This window comes from Falco peregrinus, chromosome 2, assembly GCF_023634155.1.
Source record: "Falco peregrinus isolate bFalPer1 chromosome 2, bFalPer1.pri, whole genome shotgun sequence".
Lineage (NCBI taxonomy): Eukaryota > Metazoa > Chordata > Aves > Falconiformes > Falconidae > Falco > Falco peregrinus.
In genome coordinates this window covers 126,139,186-126,160,741 of record NC_073722.1, presented here as the reverse complement: position 1 = coordinate 126,160,741, position 21,556 = coordinate 126,139,186, and the positions used below count along the sequence as shown (strand labels likewise).

Sequence of the window (21,556 nt, the reverse complement as noted above, 5' to 3'; positions counted from 1 at the left end):
AACTGCCTTTGGGGTTACGTGATCTGGTGCTAGACAATAATATGTAGTCCCAGAGACTGCACTGCTCTCCACGTGGTGATGGGCCAGCAGCCGCTCTGGTTTCGAGTCACGCTTCCCGTGTCGTCGCCATTTGTTACGTTCCAAAGACTGGCTGGGGCATCCTCATCCTCCCGCACGCATGTGTCTTCAAGGCAGCATGCACCGTGGAGTTGCCCTGTTCTCAATTCCACCGCGCTCTGTCCCTTAATTAATGTTTTGTTAACAAAGCTGGGGTCCCGCAAGCAGGGGACCCGTGTTCGCTAACCAGCGCACCTTCAGCGAGCAGCTCTCCCTGGAGTGGGCAGCGTGGGTTTAACCCGACCCTTGTGCCTCTGCTGGGGGCCGGTTGCTGCCGCCGGTGCTCGGAACAGCCAAACCTGTCGCCAGCTTTCACCGCCCAGCAGAGGGGCCGGGGCTGCATCCTCTTCCTCACTCCCGTGACGTTTTTTTTCCTCTTGGCCAGGCCGTTGCTCTCGGTGCAGCGCCCTGGCTCTCCTGCAGTGCACGCTATTTCCACCAGAGGGCGCCTTGTCTTCATCATCACGGCGGTGCCGGTAGCATTTTTCGTGCAACGTTTGTTGGTTGATGGTTTTTTGTTTGTTTTTTTTCTTCAAGGCTCCTTCAGTCCGTTGCTTGCCTGCTGTCGCCTTGTTTAATTTTACCCTATCTAATTTGTAATTCATAGGAGTGAGCGCTGGACTCTCCCGATGAGGTCAGGAAGGGACTTTTCCTGGTAGCGTGGCTTTGGCTGCTGGCGCTGTGCTTAACGCTGCTCGCTGCTCACTGCTCAGTGGGGCTGGCGGCGAGGAGGGAGGGTGCACCCAGGCCCTGTGCTCCGGATTTCTTTCCCACGAATGTCCTGGCAGCCAGAGAGGCACGAGCCACCCATCCCCAGGGCAGGCAGTGGCGTGGCTGTGCCAGGTCCCGGTGATGGCCAGCCGAGGAGCTGGGGTGGAAGCCGGGGCAGGGCAGTGGGTCAGTGCGGAGCAGGTTCACGCAGCTCCTTGCGTTTAACGGAGTAAAGAGGCCGTTTACTGAGCTAACGGGAAAGTTTGGAGCAGATTGCCAACAGCTTCCTCTGCTAATCCCTGCACCAAACAGATTGTACTGTGTCTCCTTGAGAGGAAGAGCCAGGAGTGGTGTGTGACCTCTGTGTGTGCCGTAACAATAAACTGTTTCTAATGGTTTCACCGACTCCTCTTCCAGCCTTGTATTTTCACAGTAAATGTTTTGGATGAGCAAGAGTTGCCTTCCTCCTCCCTCCCCTTCTTACTCCCTGGTCTTGGGAGAGATGTGGGCAGGAAATTTCAGAACAGGCTCCATGTGTAATAGAAAAACAATCCTGTTTGCCTGGATGGGCTGGGAAGGCTGGTCCGTAACCGAGCACAGCGGTGCCTCGGCAGCCCCAGCACGGCCATGAGCCCATACAGGTGAGCTGGGGGTGCTGCAGGGAGCTGGGGTGTTATATTGTGGCTGCAAAAGTAGAGCAACCCCTGCCTGTGCTGCGGTACAGTGCCTGTCCCTTGTCACCCGCAGCCAGGTGTTGGGCAGGCTGCCTGGGGGCTCCCTGGAGAAACGGCTTCCAAGGGAAAAGGGCTCTCCTGGGGGGCAGGAGTAATGAGCCGCATCCCAAGATGGGGTTGGGGAGTGTTTGGAATGGCAGCTCTCCTGCCCTTGGCTTTGCAATGAAGCTAACGGGGTTTGGGGTTTTTTGGCAATAATTTTTCTGGAATTTAGCAATGAACTGCCTGCACCTGGATGCTGGACTCACAGGGGGCGTTTGGCTTTGTCCAGGTCACAGTAGTGGTGGCCGTGTTGTTCCTGCCCCTGGCTTGGCTCACATCCCATTTCCCCTCCCTCGGCAGGATTTTCTGCTTCCAGCTCAGTGGGGATGTCCGACTGCCCCAAGCAGCCGGCGTAGGACCTCCTGTGTGTGACCGTCACCCGTCTGAAACGCACACAGGTCCTGAGGGCCCCGTTGTTTGCGGGAGCAGTGCCGTGGTGCGGGAGCACTTCCACGCTTGGTCCTTGAGAGCGGCACCGTGAGTGCAGGACAAGGGCCCTCACCAGGGGCTCGTCCAAGCCACCTTGAGCCTCTTTGTTTTGGGTTTGTGTCTCTCCTGATGGAGGCGGTGGGATGCCTCCGGGTCTGTCCCGCCGGGGCCAACCGGACCCTTGGCGGTAGCTCAGCCCCCTCTATTGCAGAGGAGGTGCCAGGGGCTCCCGGGTCCCTGAGAAGCAGCTGCGCTGTGTTTAATTAACACTCCCTCGTACCCACTCAGCCGTGGCAGTGGGGTGGGAGCTGGCACCCTGCAGTGCGAGCTGAGCATGGAGCTCTTCCAGCTGTGTTTTAGTTGGCCAGATGTTTAGTTAAATAGAGGAGTGTTCTCCCTCAAAGAAAGGCGTTGAGGCAACTTTGCTCCTTGCTAATTAAACCCTGGAGAATAGCAGCCACCTCGCACTGCTTCTTCTGCTGCCTCCCCGGTGCCCCCAGCCCTGGGATGGCCGCGGCTCCTGGCCGGAGGCACCGGGGAGGCTGGAGCCACCGGACAAACACCACAGCAAACCTGCGCGTCACAGGCAGAGTGCGCGTGAAGGTGACAGTGAATTTCAGTCCCTAAACGTTTCCAGGAGCAAGTGATTTGTCACTCCTTCCCGGAGCGGCTGTCAGGGCTTGCTGGTATTTCCAACACGCCGCTTGGTGCCACATCCAGCCACCGTGGCATTTAACGTGACTTGTGTGGCAATGTAGGATCACTGCCCACGCGGGAGGCAGCGGCTGGGGGAAGGGAGGAGCTGTGCTGGGGGATGGTGCTGCCTGCTCCCCACTGCCCTCACACAGAGGGTCCCGGTCCCCGTCCTGCGGGTGCTGCTGGCGGTGGCCCCTGTCCCGTGGGCTCTGCCTGCGCAGAGCCAGCGTCCCTGGGAGCAACGTGAGGCTGTGGGGGAGAGGGAATTACTGCTGCCGTTATGCAAGCGGCAGTGCCTTTAAATAGACTCTTATTCAATGTTGTCCAGGAGGCAGCGGAGCCGCTGAACATCAGCGCTGGTCAGTCGTTCGCTGGGGCTGGTTCTGGTTCTGCAGCCCATCCTTGTGATGCTCTGGAAGTTGGTCTGGAAGCTGGTTTGGGGCAAAGGCCTCCTCGCCCCCCCCCCTCCCCCCGATGGCCTGGGAGCTTCTCCCCTGCTTCATTAAAAGGCAGCAGCCCTTTCACTTGGTGTTTAATTGAATCGTGTAAGGCAGCGATGCGGTGGCAGAGCCCTGGCAGTTTCTATGTCAACACAGCTGGATGGCGGCAGAGCCTGGGGAGGCAGGGGGGCGGCCTGCGCCGGGGGGCATGGCAGCACACCCCCCAAAGCGGCTGCGCACCCCCAAAATGGCCACAGCTGCAGCCCCAATGCAGCTGCACACCCCAACATGGCTGCACACCCCCAAAATAGCTGCACACCCCCACAGGGGTGCACACCCCCAAAACAGCTGCACGCCCCTAAAACAGCTGCACCACCCCAACACAGCTGCACGCCCCAACATGGGTACCCCACCCTGACATGGCAGAGGACCCCCAACACAGCTGCACACCCCGACACGGCTGCATGCCCCTGCTGCCTCAAATGTTTCCTGAAACACCCATGTTAAAAAACCTGGTGAGATGAAAATGCCAGTGGCAGGTGCTTTGCCGGCCTCTTGCCTGGGTGCTGCTGTGTTTTGGCCCGAGCACGCTCAGGGCTGTGGCTGGGACGCTGTGCACGGGGGGCACGGTGCCCCGGGGTCTGCAGCCCTGCTCCGTGCCCCCAGCAGCATCTCCCAGCTCTCACTGGGCTGGGAACAACTTCGCCACGTCCTTTGTCCTCCACCCTCCTTGGCAAACACCAAGTCAGGGCCAGGCACTGCTTTGCAGAGGTTTCAGGGGGTGTCTTCTATTTCCCTTCTCCTTCAGCACTGCGCACCCCAGGCATGCCTGCCCTGCACAGGGGGCTGAGCCCATGGCGCAGGGTGCTGCCTGCACTGGGGGGTAGCACTGGGGGCGGTGTGCTTTGCACTCAAAGCCTTGTTAATGCCAACCCCCCCAGCTGCACACTCAGAACCACAGGGAATCGGCCGCTGGCTCCTTCCTTTTCCCTGTTCACATATTTTAAGTGGCCTGGTGTCACGCTGAGTCATCAGCAGAGAGATGGAAGAGGCTTTGGCAGAGAACAAGCCTGAGTTTTGATAGTTCAACTGTGGGGGGAAAAAAAATCGGCGCAATTTCCTAATTAGAGCAGCAATGGGAACAAAGCAGATTTGTTAGAGAGCTGCGCGGCTGAGTTCGGGAATGTGACCTTTGCTGGCTCTTAGTGCTAGATGGGAGCTTTCGGTGTACGGTGGTGCTTGGCAGCAGCTGAAATGCTTCAGCAGTGGCTGCTCTGACACAGGAGAGCCAGAACTTCACCTCTGGGGGAAGCCAGACCCACTGCCAGGTTGGTGGAACGAGCAGTGGGAAATGGCAGTTGCCCCCGGGTCACCCACTTGTGCCATTCCCCCCGAACATGGGCTGGCTTCCCCACCCCGCAGCGGGACATGGCTCCTCAAGTCATAGGTGAAGCCATGGACGCGCGCCGGGTGTCCACGCCAGGCCAGCGCTGCAGCGTGACCAGCAGTCCCCAGCCCTTGGCTGCCACTCGGCCATGGGAGAGCTGGTGCCATGTTGCACCCAGGGCTGGAAGGGGTCACAGCCTGACAGTGCAGGATTAATTAGCAAGAGGAGGAAACAAGTGGAAACTGGTCCCAGGGCTGTACCTCTGCCTTTGAATCAGGAGGGGACAATGCTCCTGCATGAGCCCACCTGTGCAGAAAGGCTGGAGATGCCACGTGAGGAGCTGGCCAGCCTCAGGACTGGAAAAGGAGCAGTGGGAATTCAGCATCGTCTGCTTCAACCCCAAGAACCAGTGTTTCTGCTGCAGCCTGAGAGCTGGTCAGGGCCGCAGCTGTCTGTCAGACATGGCCACGGAACAAGCAAGCTTGACCAAGGGTGCTGTGTGGCTGGGGTCTCATACCAGCCCAGAGCAGTGCTGGCTTGATGGAAAGGAAGAGGTGACACTGGGCAGGCGATGGCAGCAGGGCCTGATCCTGCCCCTTCAGCCTCCTCTCTGTGAGCCTCCCCGCTGCAACCGACTGGTCCTTCTCAGGCAGGCAGGGGATGGACAGGGTGAGGAGGCAGCACCCAAAGGTCCCTACAGCACCCAGTGTCCCTGTGCAGCGTGTTGGCTGGAGGCACTGCCCCATACACTTCCCCGAGTTCAGCAACGTGATGCCAAATCCCATCATGCCAATTATGCAAATCACATAAACTATTCCTGTTATTCAGAAGTATCCCCAGAGATCTCCTTAGCGAGCTGTAACACAGCATTACTCACTCATGAAAGCAAGAGCTGGGGCAGACGAGGAGGGAGAGGGGCTCTGGGCTGCTCAGCACCCGGGAGTGAGGGGCAGCTGCGGACCCCAGCGCATTTCAGGGCTCCTGCGGAGCACACAGCCCCGCTCCCCCAGCCGTTCCCATGCCAGCGTGGCTCGGCGGAGGCTGGGTTTGCTGTTTGCTTTGAAGCCAAGGTTTCTCCCTTCCAAGCCTCCCCTGGTCCCTGAGGACGGCAGCATGGCTGGGGACCCGTCTGGCTCTCCCACGGCTGGTGCCAGCCAGCCCCTTCCCCTCCTCTAGCAGCGACCACCCACTCGGTGCCTCGGCTCCCTCCATCTTGCCGGTCCCCATCACAGCTCTCTGCATCCGCAGCGCTTTGTTCTCCCACCCACTCCCTCTTCCCTCGTCACTGGGCTCCTCCCTGCGCTTGCTCTCCCCAGGAGCCTCCCGGGAGAGCCGAGGCTCCCCCACGCCGCCGGCTCCACCAGCACAGCCTGGCCTGTGCCACCCCTGCCAGAGTGGGTTGGGGCTGGCATCACCCCAGGAGCCGGGAAGGCCACAGGGGTCTGCAGGGGAAATGCAGGCAGCTCCCCGCCCCCCCAGCCAGGACCCCAGAGCTGCCAGAGCCACACTCCTGGCACGCTGCCGCCTTGCCGGCTTTAGTTTGACTGCACATGCCAGCTTTGATGTGGGCAGGAGCATCCCAGTCACCGATGAACAAAACTCTGCCTTGTGCATCCCACTCTCTCAGTGGATGCAGGAGTGGGAGTGGGGGTCCTGGGGTCCAGCCCAGTGCTCTGCTGGTGACTCCCCCCAGCCTACGCTCCCCCGACAAGGGCCACCACTTACTGCCATTAGCGACCCCAGTGATGAGACCCGAGCCCGGCCACAGCACCCAGCCCAGGCTCCGTGCAGGTGATGGAAGGGGCAGTGATGGCAGAGCTGCTTCCGGCCCGGCAGTGACCCTCGCTGCCGGTGGGGCCATGTGCTCCAACGCAGAGAGCAGCAAGGACAAGGAGCTGCTGCGTCACACCAGTGAGCAAAGCAGTTCCCGGTATACAAACACCTGGGAACAGCAACTTGCACTGCTGGCAGTCTTGTTCAGATGCTGCTTCCAACAGGATTAGGGAAAACCTGCTTGGGATGATGGGGGGCCAGTTTCACCGCCGTGCCTCAGTTCCCTCCTTTGTGAAATAATCCTGACCTGCTTTGTAAACCGCAGTGAGTCCTGCATGGCGAAGTGCAAGGCAGGAGCTGGAAATCACTGTTGCCGCTGTTTCCAGCTCTGCGCTGGCTTTCAGTGCTGCAGCTCCCGTCCGGTAAAATAAGAGCCTGAATTGTTCATCCTTTGCTAATCCTCAATAAATGTCTTTACTTGATTTTCTGGTTGTGCTCGTGGGGGATTTAACCGGTGGAGAGCTGCCAGCACATGTGGGGAATCTCCAGTTTTGTGACAACTTTGAAGTCCCGACCCTACAAAACGGAAGGTGTAAACTCACTCGTGTGTGCATCCAGGTAGCACAGTGAGCAACATGCTGGGAGCAGCACACTCAACATTGCACAAAACGTTGCACGCACAATGTTACACACTCAATGTTGCACACAACGTCGCACACTCACCATTGTACACTCGTTGCAGACTCAACATTGCACACAGTATTGCACACTCAGGGGCCGTGGCACCCATGGGGGTGGAGGGACCAGCTCTCACTGGCACAAGGCACTGCTGCCACCCCTGCCAGCACCGCGATGAGCAACCACCACGCTGCAAAGGGAAGAGCGAAGCTGTGTTTGGGTGGGTGGCTCTGAGACCCGGGCGCTGGCATGGGGTTTGTTGCCCCAGCTCCTGCAGAAGTTAATGAGGTCCTTAAAAAAAAAAGTGGGGGACAGCTGGGTGTTGAGGAGGGGCCCCCCACTTGCTTGGCAACCAGCCAGGGGGCAGGAGTCTGAGCTGAGCAAGGTGGATGGGGAAAAGCATGTCCTGTGCTTGCAGCTGCGTTGGTTTTGCTCAAACCTGTCAGGCGGATTCCCCGGTGACCCCCTCCCAGATGTCAGAAAAATCACATATAAATTGTTTCAGAAATAAATAACTCCAGGCGCAGCGTGGAGAGGGCTCACAGCTGACTGCGCGGCAGCAGCATGTTGGGACTCTGATGGGGAAGCCATCTGCCTGAGACAGAAAGTCAGAAATTTCCTGGTAATCTCATTAACAAATTGACACCTGCAGGTAGGCACCTGCCCTGAGCCGGGCTGCTCTCAAGGGTCATGGGGGGGGTGCCGGAGTTGATCCTTCCCTTTCAGTACCTGTCAAAAAGGAGGAAAAGAGCAAGAAGGGCACAGGGGGGCTGTCAGCCTGAGGTGTGGTGGGTGGTACAGGGAGCAGGGCAGCCTCTGCCCTTGGCCCTCCCCATGGGACCGTGTGGGACAAGCAGGTGAGTTAGAGATGGAGACAGCTTCTTCAGCCTGGCCCAGCTGCTGGTGAAGGTACCATGTTCCCTGCACCGTCTCTCCTGCTCTGACATCATCCATCTGCTGTCGAGGTGCTGAGGAGCAAGCAGCAACCGCCCGGAGCCGTTCCTGGTGGCTGCTCACCCGCCCATGCCCGTGCCCCTCGGCAGAAGCGCCATGGGAGCAGGCTGTACCCCTCTTTGCTCCTCTCTGTATCGGCCGGTGGCATGTCACATTTGAAGCCATGAGGGATTGTAACCCGTCTTTATTTTTTTGTCTCTCTCCTGTGTCACAGGAGGCTTTCCTGAGGTGCTGAGGACACGGCAGCGCCCGCTGACCCCACACAGCATCATTTTCCCCACCCTGGGCAGCTATGCCACCCTGCAGCCACCCTGCTCCATCCCTGCCCGGGGAACCGCCGCACCCCCGGCAGAGGCATCCTGCTGAGCGGTGGACACGTGTCCACCCAGCTGGTGACCCAGGGAGCCACTGGCCTCGATGGTCCCTCCAGGCAGTTGCTGCCCGCAGCCATCGCCACCGCAGCACAGCGCTCCATCGCTGTGCCAGGGCGCGCGACCTGGCTGGTGGAGCTGGCATGATGCCACACTGGTAATTAAGGAGGAACCTAATGAAACTTCAAAAATAGCACAATTTCCTCCCCACACCTGCAGCCGAGCGGGGTGGATTACATAAATCGGTGTTGCCACAGCAACTTCACTCCACCCGGGGCTGGAGGTGGCCGGTGCCGCCTGTGCCGATGTGCCAGCACCCTGGGGAGAGACCCCCATCTTGCGAAGGGGTGGGATGGCTGCAGGGATGGCGCCAGCTCCAGGGCCCATGAGGCCACCAGGCAAGGCTGCTGCCCCTTTGGCCACTGGTGTTAAAGGTTTGGGGTGGTGGGTTCTCCACATTGCACCCCCCAGGTTTTGCTCCTCCAGCTCAGCCCCTGCGGTGGGGGGTCCTGGGCTTTCCAAAAGGGCCTGTGCAAAGTGCTGGGAGGTGCCGCGGGGTTTAGGTAACCCGTGAGGGACTCTGCCACCATGGTTACCCTGGGCACGCTCCAGCTGCCGCCAGCCCTGGGGAGTGAATCACCCTGACAAAAAGACAGCTAGCAACGCCACAAAACAAAAAAAGGCAATCAAAGCAAATGTTACGGCACACAAGGCAAGGGCAGGTTTTTCCTGCCATGGACTCCCAGGGTGCTCCCAGAGGCTGCAGGGCGGCAGCTCTGCCTTGGGCTCCAGCACAACCCCATGGGGCACAGGCAGCAGGGGCAGCACGGGCAGTGTGGGCAGCACATGCAGCAGGGGCAGTATGAGCAGCACAAGGTGGTAGTTGCCAGTCGAGAGTTGGTGACACGCGAAAAGCCAGGGGCAATGATAATTTGCTAAATCTGTCTTTTAAGGTGAGAATAAGAAATCACTGGCTGCTTCCAGCTGAAGACTCACTTTGGGAGCAGGTGGGTATGAGGGAGAAAGGTTTTTGGTCCTTACATTTCCTGGGGATAAGGAGAAGCGGAGGATGGGAGGAAAGTGGAGCGGCTGTCTGAGAGCAGGCCTAGATGTGAGAGATTCTCTGAGGGTCGTCCCAAAAGGCCTCTTTTATTATGAGAAATTACAAATCCTTTTATCTTCCCCACCAGAGGAACAGCTTGTTTGAATTGCTGGGCTGTCACACTGGAATTAGATGCAAGAACCCCCCACATCCATGACGTAGCGAAGAACTTACATAACGTAACTAAAAATAAGGTGATGGAGATGCAGAGAGGCATTCTCTTCCCGGACGCTTGATCTGAAATCCTTCACCAACACTGGAGAGCCAGTGAGGCACCAGTGTCCAGCTGAGGGAGCGGCATCCTGCCGGAGCCAACACAGTCTGGCCGTGGGATGGGGCGGGGAAGGGGCACCACAAGGTCCCTGCATGGATGCAGGCAGCCGGGCATCCCTCCTGGGAACATCTCCCGCAGCAGCCTTGTTCCCAGGTCCCCCCAATATGTCCCACTGCTGTTTCTTAGCCCCAGTGGGAAAGGGTTAACAGGCCACTCCAGCAAAATGAAAAATCCCTTCTCAGGGGTCATAAATTCTTTCCTAGCCTTTGGAGTGTGAAAGCTCTGAGGAGGTGGAAGCCAAAATGGGACCCAAACATGGCCAGAGTGAGTGGTCACCTTCGGTGCCCCCCCTGCTCCTGGCCGGGGCTGGGATGGAGGGTGGGAGGCAGCAACGGGAATAAAGCCAGGAGGTCTGGGGCCAAGGTATCGACCTGGGCTGCTTGGGCTTCTGATTCTCAGAACTGACAGAGGAGATGAGGGGAAAGATGCGCTGAGCTGCTTAACTGTTTCACTGCATCTTGCAGACAGGAGGGAGAGGAAGGAGAGGAAGGCTTGGCCCGAGGGCCAGGGCAGTTTGTGCCTGGTGCCCTCCAGATGTTCCTCCTCTGTATGGCCACAGGGACACGGGGACAGCCCCGGCTATGCACAGCTGCCTTTTAACTGGATCACCCTGCAGGGCAGGGGACATGGGGCACAGCCACGCTCCTCCTGTCCCTCAGAAGCAGTGCAGAAGTGGCTGCCACTGGCCTGAGGGACGGGAAGGATGGGGAACCACAGCTTCACTGTCCCTTGGGGACCTTGCAGCTGGGGAGGCTGGCAAGGGTCTCCCAGGGAATCCCGGTGTGTGCAGGGTGACAAGGTGCAAGCCCAGCTCTCCTGTCTGGCTGGGTGGTGGGACAGCGTGGGGACAGCGAGGGGATGGGCAGGCAGGGGCTGCCTGCCCTCCTGCCTGGGCTGGTCTCCCCAGGCCCAGCACTGCTCCAGGCTGAGGACAAGCACCGTGGGGCACGCAGTGCAGGGCTGGCCATGCACCGCGGGCACCACTCATCCCACCGCCGCTCTCCTGGCCTTCCTGGAGGGCCTCCACTGTCTTTCCCTGTATAAAACCAACACCCTGAACACCGCTGGCTGCTCTTTCCACTCCAGCTGCTCCCAGCCCATCTACCCTGTGCTGCGCAGCTGGGAAGTGGAGCACAGCACCAGGTGTGTGGGTACCACCACGTGTGGGGTACAGCAGGGGCTGCTGAGTGAGGCATCTCAGGGATTAGGGGCACAGCAAGAGGCAGAGGATGGGGTAAAGCAGGGGTGTGGTATGGGGTACCATGATCTATGGTGTGATGTATAACAGGGCGGGTAGGGTAGGTTATGGGGTGTATTGTGGGGGTATGGGGTGGGGAATGGGGTAGAGGGATGGCATGGGATGGGGAATGGGGCATTGGATAGGATACAGGGCATGGGATGGGGAATGGTGTATGGATGGACTATGGGGCATGGGATACAGGGATGGGGTATGGGGCATGGGAGGGCGAATGGGGCACGGGATGGGATATGGGGCATGGGTGGGGTATGGGGGTACAGGATGGGGAATGGGGCACGGGATGGGAGACAGGGATGGGGGTATGGGATGGGGTATGGGATGAGGAACGGGGCATGGCTGGGATAGGGGGTACGGGACGGGGCACGTGTGGGGTAGGTGGCGCGGACGGGTCTGGGGCAGGGGGGTCCCGGCGGCGGGTCACAGGGGGGAGCCCGGCCCCGCGCCCCCGGCCGCCGCCGCGCCCGCAGCCCCCGCCCCGGCGGAGTCTGGCCCGGGGCGGCCCGGGGCGGCCCCTCCCCGCGGGGCGGGACGGGGCGGTGGCGGCTCCGGCAGCCGATAAAAGGCGGCGCGGCCACGGCTCCGCGCTGCTTCTGCCGCTCCCCGGTGCTCGCCGCCCGCCCATGGTGCTGCCCGGGCCGCCCAGCATGTCCCGCTCCGAGGAGGTGCACCGGCTCACCGAGAATGTCTACAAGGTGAGCGCCGCGGGGGGGCTGCCCGGCTTGAGGGCGAGGGGTGGGTGTCCTTTTATTTTACCCCCCACCCTGCCCATCCTCTGCCGGGTGCGGGGCTGGGGCCGCTCCCTCCCCGGGGGCTGCGGGGCCCCCCCGCTCCGCGCCGGGTGCGGGACTGGGCGCGGGCGCCGCGGGAGGGGGCGGGGAGCCTGCGTGTGGGTCGCCCTGTCCCACGGGCGGGCAGAGCCCCCCGGCCCTCGCTGCGCCCCTCCGCCTCTGGCGGCACCCGGCAGCGTCGGAGCCGTCTCCGCGTCCTGCATATAGCTGGAGTTTGGGAATATCTCCGGGTTTGGTTTTTTCTGCTTCGCTCCCAGGGCCATGAGAAAAATAAAATAATTTATGTGCTTTAATTTTCCCTGTGAAGGAAGTGGTTTCTGCTCTGCTGAGTCCTGTGACAAGTCTAATAAAACCTCTCTAGCCTAACACGTAGTGCAGGATGTCATTTGTTAAACTGGGAAGCTTGCATGATTTCCTGCATCTTAAGTAGTTAGATTGAGTTACCTGGGAGCATTAAGCAGGGAAAAAAAAAAAAGCTGTGATAGGAAAATTTAGTATAAAAAAATACTGAAGTTCTAAAGTCACGGTTTTGGGGATCCTGAGGCATATGCTCTTGGGACAGAGCTAATGGCACCCAAAATCTGGGCTGCTCTTAGCATAGAGGAGATCTGCGAATGGAGCTGTCTGGTTTTGGGGGCTTGGGTGCCTGGGGCTCCCTTTCCCCCTCTGCACCCAGGGTCCTGCTGTGCAGGTTGCTCTCGGACCTGGGCAGAGCTGGGCACTGCGGGGTGTAACCCCTGTCACTCCCGGGAGCTGAGCATGGGGCATCAGCACAGCTTGGCCCTGGGACGTCCCAGAACCCAGAGAGCTGCTGGGGTCCATCACCCAGCCCCGCTGGTCCCCTCCACCGGGTGACAGTGTGGTTGGCCTGGGGACAGTTGTTGGCAATAGTTTCAGCTGGTGGCTCAGTTGTTTGAGGTGTGTTGTCCTCGAAGAACTGCACTAATAACAGGTTTGCGGAGCAGGTCACAATTTTCCGGGGCGCTGTGCTGTAAGGAGTGTGCAGGGTGGCTTGTGCCATCGTACGGACTGCGCTGGGTGAAGCTTGTTCCCCCAGGAAACCAGGGGTGATGGGTGAATGCTGGCTGGGCTCTTCTCTTGCCTCTGACCACCAGCTTCATCGTCCCTGCACGGTGTGAGCTGTGGGTCTGGAGGCAGAGCAGGGTGCCCTTGGCACGGAGCAAGCAGCAGCACTGTCTCCATTGGAGCCTGGTGGATCTGCCTGAAGTGCGGAGGGTGCATGGGGACCTCTTGGCCCCAAGAGCCAAAGGTGGACTTGAGAGGAGTCCAAAGGTTTCCATCAATTAGTGAACACTTTTAACTTCTTGGTATTTTAGTGGGAGCAGCTAGGCTGTGGGGAGTGAGGACATGGAGGCAGATCTCATGGAGTTACCCAACATCACCATCGCTGTGCTGGGAGCTGGAGGATGGTCCTGACTCCGTTTGCATTCCCTGCAGTGAATGAGGAGCCTTTCCTCCTCTGAAGATAACAATGCTTTTCTTGGCCTCTGGAAGCACGTGGCATGGGGTGCATGCAGGAACCCAGTGCTTGCCTGTTTCTTTGAGGACTTGTGCAACCTCCTGGAGCCCAGTGTGAGGGCTGGAGGCTCGGGGACTGTGTGGATTCTCTGGAGCTCCATAAGCTTTGGAGTTTCCCAAGTCCAAAACCATCCCCAGTGCTTTACATCCCCACTGCCCGTTTACCTGTTCCTTTGTCTGTGCTCTTCTGGCCTGTACTGTAGCCTGAACACCACTGTGGTCAGGAGGTGACAACCCTGAGGAAGAAGGATGATGCTGGGGAGGTTTGGCTGGTGCCTCCTCACAGCCACCCCATCCCGAGCTGCAGGGGTGCAGGATGGGCAGCTGCCACGTGCTTGCTTCCAGCCACTGCTGTTGTCTCGCCGGGGTTTTGGAAGCAGCCAGACCAGGGGGTCGAGCCGGCTCCTGGGAGGTCTGGAGCAGGCAGTTCTCGGCTGCTCCCTGTGCCAGGCACCCTCTCCCACGCAGGCTTTCCCAAGGCGTTCTGCTCGGGAAGCCCATTGTAATCATTTTCCAGAACCAGCGCTCACCCTTGGAGTGACTGTGCTAATGAGATGGTGGAGGAGCTGTCAGCCGCCTCCTTGCCAATGCTGCCACTACAGGCAGCTGCCTACACATGTGTAGTAATTACAGAGGGAGACGGAGGCTGCTGGCACCTTCCACCAATGTAATCCCACCTTCCCTGGTGCTGATTCACTCGCAAGGACCCTGTTGTAGCAACACAGCTGTTGGGCTCTTCTGTGAGCACGGGGTTGGGGGGGTGAAACCTCTCCGGCTGTGGGTGCAGGGCTTGGTGGAAGGGCAGCTCCCTGGGCTGCTCCCTGTGCACTGCTTGTCCCTCACATGGGACTGTCTATTTGCGGAAGGAAGGGACTGGCAATTCTTTCCTTCCCCTGAAGACAAATCTGTCTCATTTATGACAGATTAGATTATTGCCATTTACAGGCTAACCTCCATTTCATTTTAAAGCTATTTCTTCCTGTGGAAGATCGTTTTGTAATGGTGTGTGAATAGCTCCACGTTTGAAGAGGTGTTTGCTTAAAAACACCCCAAACTCGAAGCCTAATTGTCTTGCACAAATGCAGGCTTATAATTCCTGATAGTAATTTGCTACACATCAACTGTAATAAATGTTATTGCCAGCATAACAGCCTCTTGCCTTGTTATCTCCAAGTCCAGAGGGGAAGGGGAGTGATTCTTGCTCAAGTGAATCGGAAGGGAAATTGTGGGTGGTTTGGTGTTTGGCAGCAGAGGGATGATGCGGTGTGACAGGAGGAAGGAGCTGGCCCCTGGAGTCAGCCTGTGCCACCCCCCATGTCCACACACTCAACTCCCTGTGTTGGGGCTTCTTGCACCCCAGATGCAGGAAACCTGTCAGATGGGTGCCAGGACTCTGGTCAGACCGGTGCATCGCTGTGGTCGGTGACACTGCTACATGGCTTCCAGGGCAGCACCCTGCTCCCGTGGGGAGTGGGTGCCGTCTGCCTGTGTCCTGAGGGAGCGGGTCAAGCACTGCAGGATTCCTTTCCCAGCGATAACTGTGCTCAGGGTAGCAGGGGGGAAGCCAGGCTTGTTATCCTGTGGTAAGCAGGGCCCAGGGCTGTGGTGTTTTTATAGGGCAAAGCGCTTTTGCCAGAGTTTTGCATCTTTGTAGGAGTCTTGGCTCTGCATCAGAGTCTTTGGAGTGAGGGTTGGTGCTGGTTCAGCTGCAGGGTGCTGGGCTCTACTCCCGCACTGCCCCGTGGCTTGGCACTGGGGTGCTGATGTGGGGCTGCCCTCGCTTTCTGCTGCTCTGTCCCCTCTGCGTGCCATGCTGCTGCAGGCTGGGTGCGTGGTCTCTGCCCTCTGCTGAGATGCTGCATCTCGAGACTGTTGAAACTTCTTGACTGAGAACTGTTACAAGCAGGTAGCTCCTGACTTGCCAAAGGTGCTCCAGATCGCTTCCCATGCAGCTGCTGCCGATGAGAGATGCTGCTCGCTGGGATGGAGGCAGCCGCTGGCTTTGCCTTCAGTGCCTGGTTGTGTTGAATCTGCTCGTGGCCAAGGTTTCACTCCCGTGCTGCTCATGTTGCAGGCCAGTGCATGTCAGACATCTCCTGCACCGAGCTCTGTGGGCTGAAGCCTTTGGCTGAGTGGAGCCCCTTGCGGGGGGTCTGCAGGGAAGGGGCCAGGGCTGGGTGATGCTCCTAGCTCAGCAGCGGGGGTCCGAGCCCCAGGGCTGCCTGGCAGGGTGACTGCTGGTGGGTACTGACAGGGTGCTGCCCAGGGGGTGCTGTGTGCCGTCCAGGTCCTCCTTCCAGTTCCCTTCAAGCCCAGACCCTGGTTACAAAGATGTTCAGAGCTCTGGCCCTGAAACTTGGATCCCTTCATCCTCTGGCACGATAGCCAGTAGAAACTAAATACCTTTAGATGGGGACCCTGCTTCCCCCTGCCAGTTCTCTTGCTCCTGAGCTCTTTCTCCAGGAAAGATTGTGCTGAGCCCTGGTCATGCCATCTGGCTTTGGGGCAGGACCTCGTGAGAACCCCAGCCGGAGGACAACCATGTGGCCGGTCCCGCTGGCTTGTGGCGAGCTTGGGGAGTGCTTGGGGAGGTGGGCTTGCCAGCAGCGAGGGAGGGATGTGGCACCGCAGCTGTCAGCAGCTCCGGTTGTGAAACGCTGCTGCTGTTGTGTGTTACGGTGCACCAAGATACCAGGGAAGGGGATGGATGGGGATATTCCCAGTGGCAGAGCTGTAAGGTGGGTGTGTTGTAAGCAATTAAAATCAGCCCTGCTAACAAGTCCAGCGAGGTTTCCCTCCCAGCGGAAACCTGGCTCTTAAAATGACAGGGCTGCCTTCTGATGGCGTGAGGCAGGATGAGCCGAGATGGAGGCAGTGCTGGGGTTTGGGAATTAAATATTAATAGAGAAATAACAAAGGTGTTCTAGGAGGAGCAGGACTGACCCATTTAGAAACTAAAACTTCCTTATAGCTGAGCCACTTTTGCTGTGTGACTGGTGTAGTGGAGCATCCCATGGTGCAACCCCCTCTGATGGCACTTGTCATGGCCACCTGAGGTCCTGCTGTCACCCATGAGTCACCCGGGAAAGCAGTGGGTGCCAGGCTGAGCCCAGGCCACCCGTGCCTGTGTGCAGCGTCAATCTTGCAAGGAGCCATTGCGCCTTAGCACTGCGTGGGGGCAGCAAGGAATGGTAGCGGGAAAATACCGAGGTGGGGGTTAGCTCAGAGTCCATCACTTGTGTTCACCAGGGTGTCTGGGATGTCCCCAGCAGCACTGCCCAGGCTGTCTGGGAGAAGAGCCAGGCAGTCATGGTGACGCTCATCCCTTGGTCAAATCTAGGAGCCTCCTTCCCCCTCAATCCCCTGTTGTCTGTCCCTTTGCCCTGTTGCTGCACGGCCGGGGGACAGGGCACAAAGTCCGGCACCATAACCGCAGATGGCCCAGCACAGCTGTGCGGCATGAGGTCCTACCACAGCTGTGCGGAGGTGGTGGTGCGGAGCCTGGGTGCCCAGCAGAGCACAGCTGCTGAGCATCCTCTGCCTCGGCGGGGCACGGGGGCTCCTGCTTGGCATGCTGCTGCCTGTTTGGCTTCAGGAGCCGCCCGGGCGGCTGCGGGGATGGCGCTGGGGAGGGCTGTGCAGCCTGTTCTGAAATTGTTTTTCAAGCCTTGAAGGTGTCATGCAGGTCTGTCCTATGCAGGAGAAACCTGGTACAACCTGAACCAGCTCCACTTCCAGCTTGTCCGCGGGGAGGTTTAAACTTTTACTTCTGGGCGGGCTGTGACGGTGTGGGAGCAGCTGGTACATCCTTGCCATGGAGTGCGCTCAGGGGAGGGACGGGGACCTCGTTTTCTGTTGCCTCTTCTCCCCCCCTCATTCAGTAGGACTGTGTCCTGGAGACCTTGTGCTTTGCATTAGTTTCATTTTTGGCAGCTAAATAAAGCTGTGCCAATCCCAGAGAGCTGAGTGGTATTACCCAGGGAATTTAGTGCAGTGGAACAAAGCAAAGCCCTTTCAACCTTTAGCTGCCAGGGGTTTTTTTGTCTGTGTTTTTCTAAACTCTGCCCAGCCAGTGTGTGGAAGGCAAACAACTTGTGGGCGGTGCTGATGGAGCAAAATTTGAGGGAGAACGAGATTTGCTTCCATTACCAGAATTTTGCTGAATATTAGCTTTTCTGTAGTGTCCTGCAAGCCCAGCTTCACCTTGGCAGCCAAGGGGGAGCAGTGCTGCCGCCCTCCCTGCTGTGTGGGCTGCTCTGCTGCCTGACCTGGCTGTGGGAAGCGAGTGCTTGCTAAGCCTGTCTTGTGATGAAAATGTTTATTTTTCAGTATTTCTCCTGAGCAGCTGCTGGCATTTCAGCTTCTCACCTGGCGGGGGGATGTGAAGGTGTGTTAGTTCTGGAGTCACCTTCCCTTCCCACCCTGAGAGTGAGAAGAAGGCTTGAAAAAACTCCGTTTTTATCTCTGGAGTGAAGAGCCCTGTTCAGTGCCCTCATCCTGCCTGGCTGTTTTTGTTGGAGTCCCCAGACAATGTCTTAAAAAACATTCACTTTCAGCAAACTTCCTCCTGAGGTTCGGTGAATTTCATTTGGCTGGCAGGCGGTCGCCTCCCCCCTTCTTCAGCTGGTCAGTGGGACCTCTCAGGGGGCTTTTGTCCCTATATTTATTGTTTTAAGGTAGCTGTTGTTGGTCGGTGGGGCGCAGGGTCCTGCCCCAAGCGGTGCCAGCAGCAGCCAGCGCTGAGCTGTGCTTTGGTTCCCTCCGGTTTGGGGAAGATGCACTGAATTTTGGAAGGGGATTTCCTTGATCCCATCCCACCCCACAAGTCCTGCAGGTCAAGAGAGCAGCTCGGTGGCTGTAAGCCCTCGGGCATGGCACTGCTCTCCATCGCTGGCTGCACCCATCTGTGCCACTGCCCCACACTGGGATGGCCGCTGGTCACCGGCGCTTTGTCTGCAGGTGCTGTTCTGTCATCGATTCACTAAGCTCCGTACTTCAGGAAGATATGTTTACACAGCTGCTGCTGCAAAAATAATTTTATTTATATACATGTATACATACATATACATAAACACTTACTGCACTTAACCTAGCAAACTGTTTAAAAATCACTTCCCCACAGAATTTCTGCCAATATTTCTTCTGCCTAAGTGTTACACAGCCTCAGACTGCTCAGGCTGAGCTGGAGCGTGGAGGAGGCTGCAGCCGCGGCTCTGCTGGTGCTGGGGACATGGCCATGGCTCTGTCCCTGGGCAGCAACCCCAGCTCCTTTCTGGGGCGACACAGGTAGATTATTTTTTTTTGACCAAAGTTAGATGTGACATTGAATAGGTGGAGCAGTAGTCATTGGTGTTAATTAACTCCTGTACAATTGTCTCCTACAATTAGAGAAAACAACTCACTATGTGGCTTGTTGCTACAGGTTAATTTTCTCCTTTCAAGCTGAGCGTGTTCGCTAAACTGCTCTGTGCTGCCCCAAAGCAGCTTCCCTCACACTGTGCTGCGGTGGAGCTTGACCTGCAGCCTTAATTAGCACTGAAGTTTCTCATTAGCTTCGTGCTTGCCTGCAAGAACTCTGCAATCCTCTTCTGCTCTTTGCAGGCTTGTGTGGTGGTGTGGGGCAGACCCAAAAGCACCGAGAGCTGTTGGGGTGGTGGGATGGTGGCTTTTGGGGTGGGTTGGTGCTTCGGCACAGCCATCCTTAGCCCACCGCTCCAGCCGGGAGCGGGGCTGCTACCCTATGCTCCTTGGAGGGATAAAAGGATTTTTCCTGCCGACGAATACCAGTGCCTCGGTGCTGGAACACTGAGCTGGTGTCCTGCACAGGTTCCTGCTCACAGAAATTATAAAATGGCTGTATTGAGCCAGGGAAGGTGCTGGCTGAGTCTTGCACACATGTACCTGCGGAAGAAAATTGAACTGTCACATTCTGCAAAGGCCAGGCAGCAGGAATTCGGGATAAAAATGCCTCTGGCAGAAAATGAGCTTTATAGTGTTTGGCCAGTTTCAGATGAGGTGACAGATGCTTAATCAGCTTATTCGCCATAAGTGTCTGTCTGTCATCTTCCCTCCCCTTCCCGGGATGGGACGCTGCCAGCAGCATGGGGCTGTAGAGCCCATGCTTCCCGGGGGGGACGCCGGTGCAGCCCCGCTTGGGCTGCGCGGGGACCTTTAGGCATTAAACTCCATTCCCTGGCTGTGCCTTTGGTGGAGGGCTGTGGGGACAGGGCAAGGGGCGTCCCTGATGTGGCTTGGGACTGGCCCCGGGGCTGCTCCGCTGCAGCCAGGCTTGGTCGGGAGGTGGGATTTGTGGGGGGAGAATGGAGATTCTGTTGTCTCCGCCGCAGCTGGCCTGGGAATCAGTGTCTGGTTCTAGAGATGCTATCGGCACCGGGGATTGAATAGCTCTGGCCAGGGAGGGCCAGCCGTGGCTGTACCAAGTACAAAGAGCTGTTCTTCTTTGTGATCCGATTATTCCTTCCCCACTCCGTGTTTAAATAAGGACCTTAAAGCGAGGGAGGAAAAGCTGTCAGACAGAGCTTCTGGTGTTCACCGACACCCTAATTTATGCATCTATAGGCAGGTGGAAAGTGACACCAAGTGCTTTGAGACAGAGGTGTAATTCATTGCGTGTGGCTTCAGCCGTGGCTGGGACCAGCTCAGTGGGGACGACAGTAGCTTTGTTCTGGCTTCGGCTCCTTGGGCGTGATTTGGATACTGCTCTTCAGCCCTTCCTGCTTGTCTGTGATGACCGAGGTGATGCTGCTCTCCAGGGCTGTGCCCCAGGAGCAGGACATCACCAGCCATCATCTCCTGGAACTCAGGTCAACTTTGCCGCTGCTCTGAGGGCTGTTGCCTGCAGTCTCAAATAGCCACCTGAGGTGTTATTATGGTTCTATTTGCCATATCTGATAATTTCATGGTTGGGGCATTTGTTTATTTCTCATGGTGAAGCACCTGCACAAGGCATCTCCTACAGGGACGCTGCAGAGCCACCTTGTTGTTGACCCTCTACCTTGTGGCGTTCAAAACCCAAGTTTGGTGGCCCTCAGGGAAGCTGTGGGATGAAGGGAGGGTACCTGGGGCATCACCCCCCGGCCGCGCCAGGCTCGGCTCTGCCTGCCAGGGCAGTGCCTGCAGCAGCTGCTGGAGCTTCTCACCGGGGCTGGAGCAGGCATGGCCTGAGGCGCAGCAGGGGCTGCTACCTTCAGCTGCCATCCTGGCTGTGTTCAACAGCCCTTACAGCCGTGCTGGGTTTGGCGTTGGGTGAATCCTGCACTGCCCTCATCCCTGGCTCCTGACGTGCCCCAGATCACAAGGTGCTTGCCCTTTAGTCGCTTTTGTGTGTTATTTGCAATACATGGCTCTGCTGGAGGCTCTCGGTGTAAAGCTGGCTGCCCCGGGCGGGTGCGGAGCTGCTCTGTCCAGCTCCCGGTCATCTTTGCTAACCCCGGCGATGTTCTTCTTTTTCCTTTAGACGATCATGGAGCAGTTCAATCCCAGCCTCAGGAATTTCATTTCTATGGGGAAGACCTATGAAAAAGCCTTAGCAAGTAAGTGAAACTGAGCTGCTGACGCATTTATTGTGGAAATGCTGGAGGCTGCGGGGCTGGTGAGGGTCTGGCTGGACAGTGTGGCTTTGGAAGGGAGGGAAGCTTGGAAAACAGACTTGGGATGCTCTTTGTTCCCAAGGAGAGTGAGGGGAGGAAAGTGGGGAGATGGTTCTTGGACCTTGATGCAGAGCTCACGGCATTAGGACACGTGAGGCACGTGCGTGCTGTGGCCACGGATGTGAAAAGGGTTCAAGCGATAAAAGCTTGGGCAATAGCTGGATAACACACTTCCAACCAGTTTCTCTTTAAATGTTATTTTAAAATATTTATAATTAAGATAATTTTAAGTTCTGTTTAAAAGATGTGTTACTGGATTGTTCAAATTGCCCAGAACACTTTGGAAGAGAGGGAAAAATCTAAAAATACTGGTGGCAGCTCTCGGCTAGGAGCACAGGGTCCGATTGGGAGCCATCAGGGAGGCGTAGATTTAAGTGATCAAAAGTAAAACTGTGAATTGATGAAAACCATAAAAAGGACTGTTTTGACTTAAAATGACTTTGCATACTGCCTGGGCCTCCCTCAGCTTGGTCCTGGGGAGGTTTAGGGCAGGCCGTGTTCGACCGCAGGCAGCTGCTTGCTTTTGGGGAGGG

General features: G+C 57.7%; 1 protein-coding gene across 6 annotated transcripts in view; it reads left to right on the top strand.

Moving 5' to 3' along the window:
- Positions 1-11,593: 11,593 nt before the first annotated feature.
- Positions 11,594-21,556, top strand: part of BAIAP2 (BAR/IMD domain containing adaptor protein 2) — a 47,669-nt gene continuing 37,706 nt past the window's right edge. For 2 of the 6 annotated variants that reach the window (XM_055795190.1, XM_055795194.1), the window contains exons 1-2: positions 11,635-11,718; positions 20,831-20,906. In XM_055795190.1, coding sequence (XP_055651165.1) covers positions 11,647-11,718; positions 20,831-20,906 — 148 coding nt within the window. In that variant the 5' untranslated portion in view covers positions 11,635-11,646. Of the gene's footprint in view, positions 11,719-20,830; positions 20,907-21,556 lie in introns of all 6 variants that reach the window. The other 4 variants (XM_055795193.1, XM_055795192.1, XM_055795196.1 and 1 more) reach the window with 3 other exon arrangements.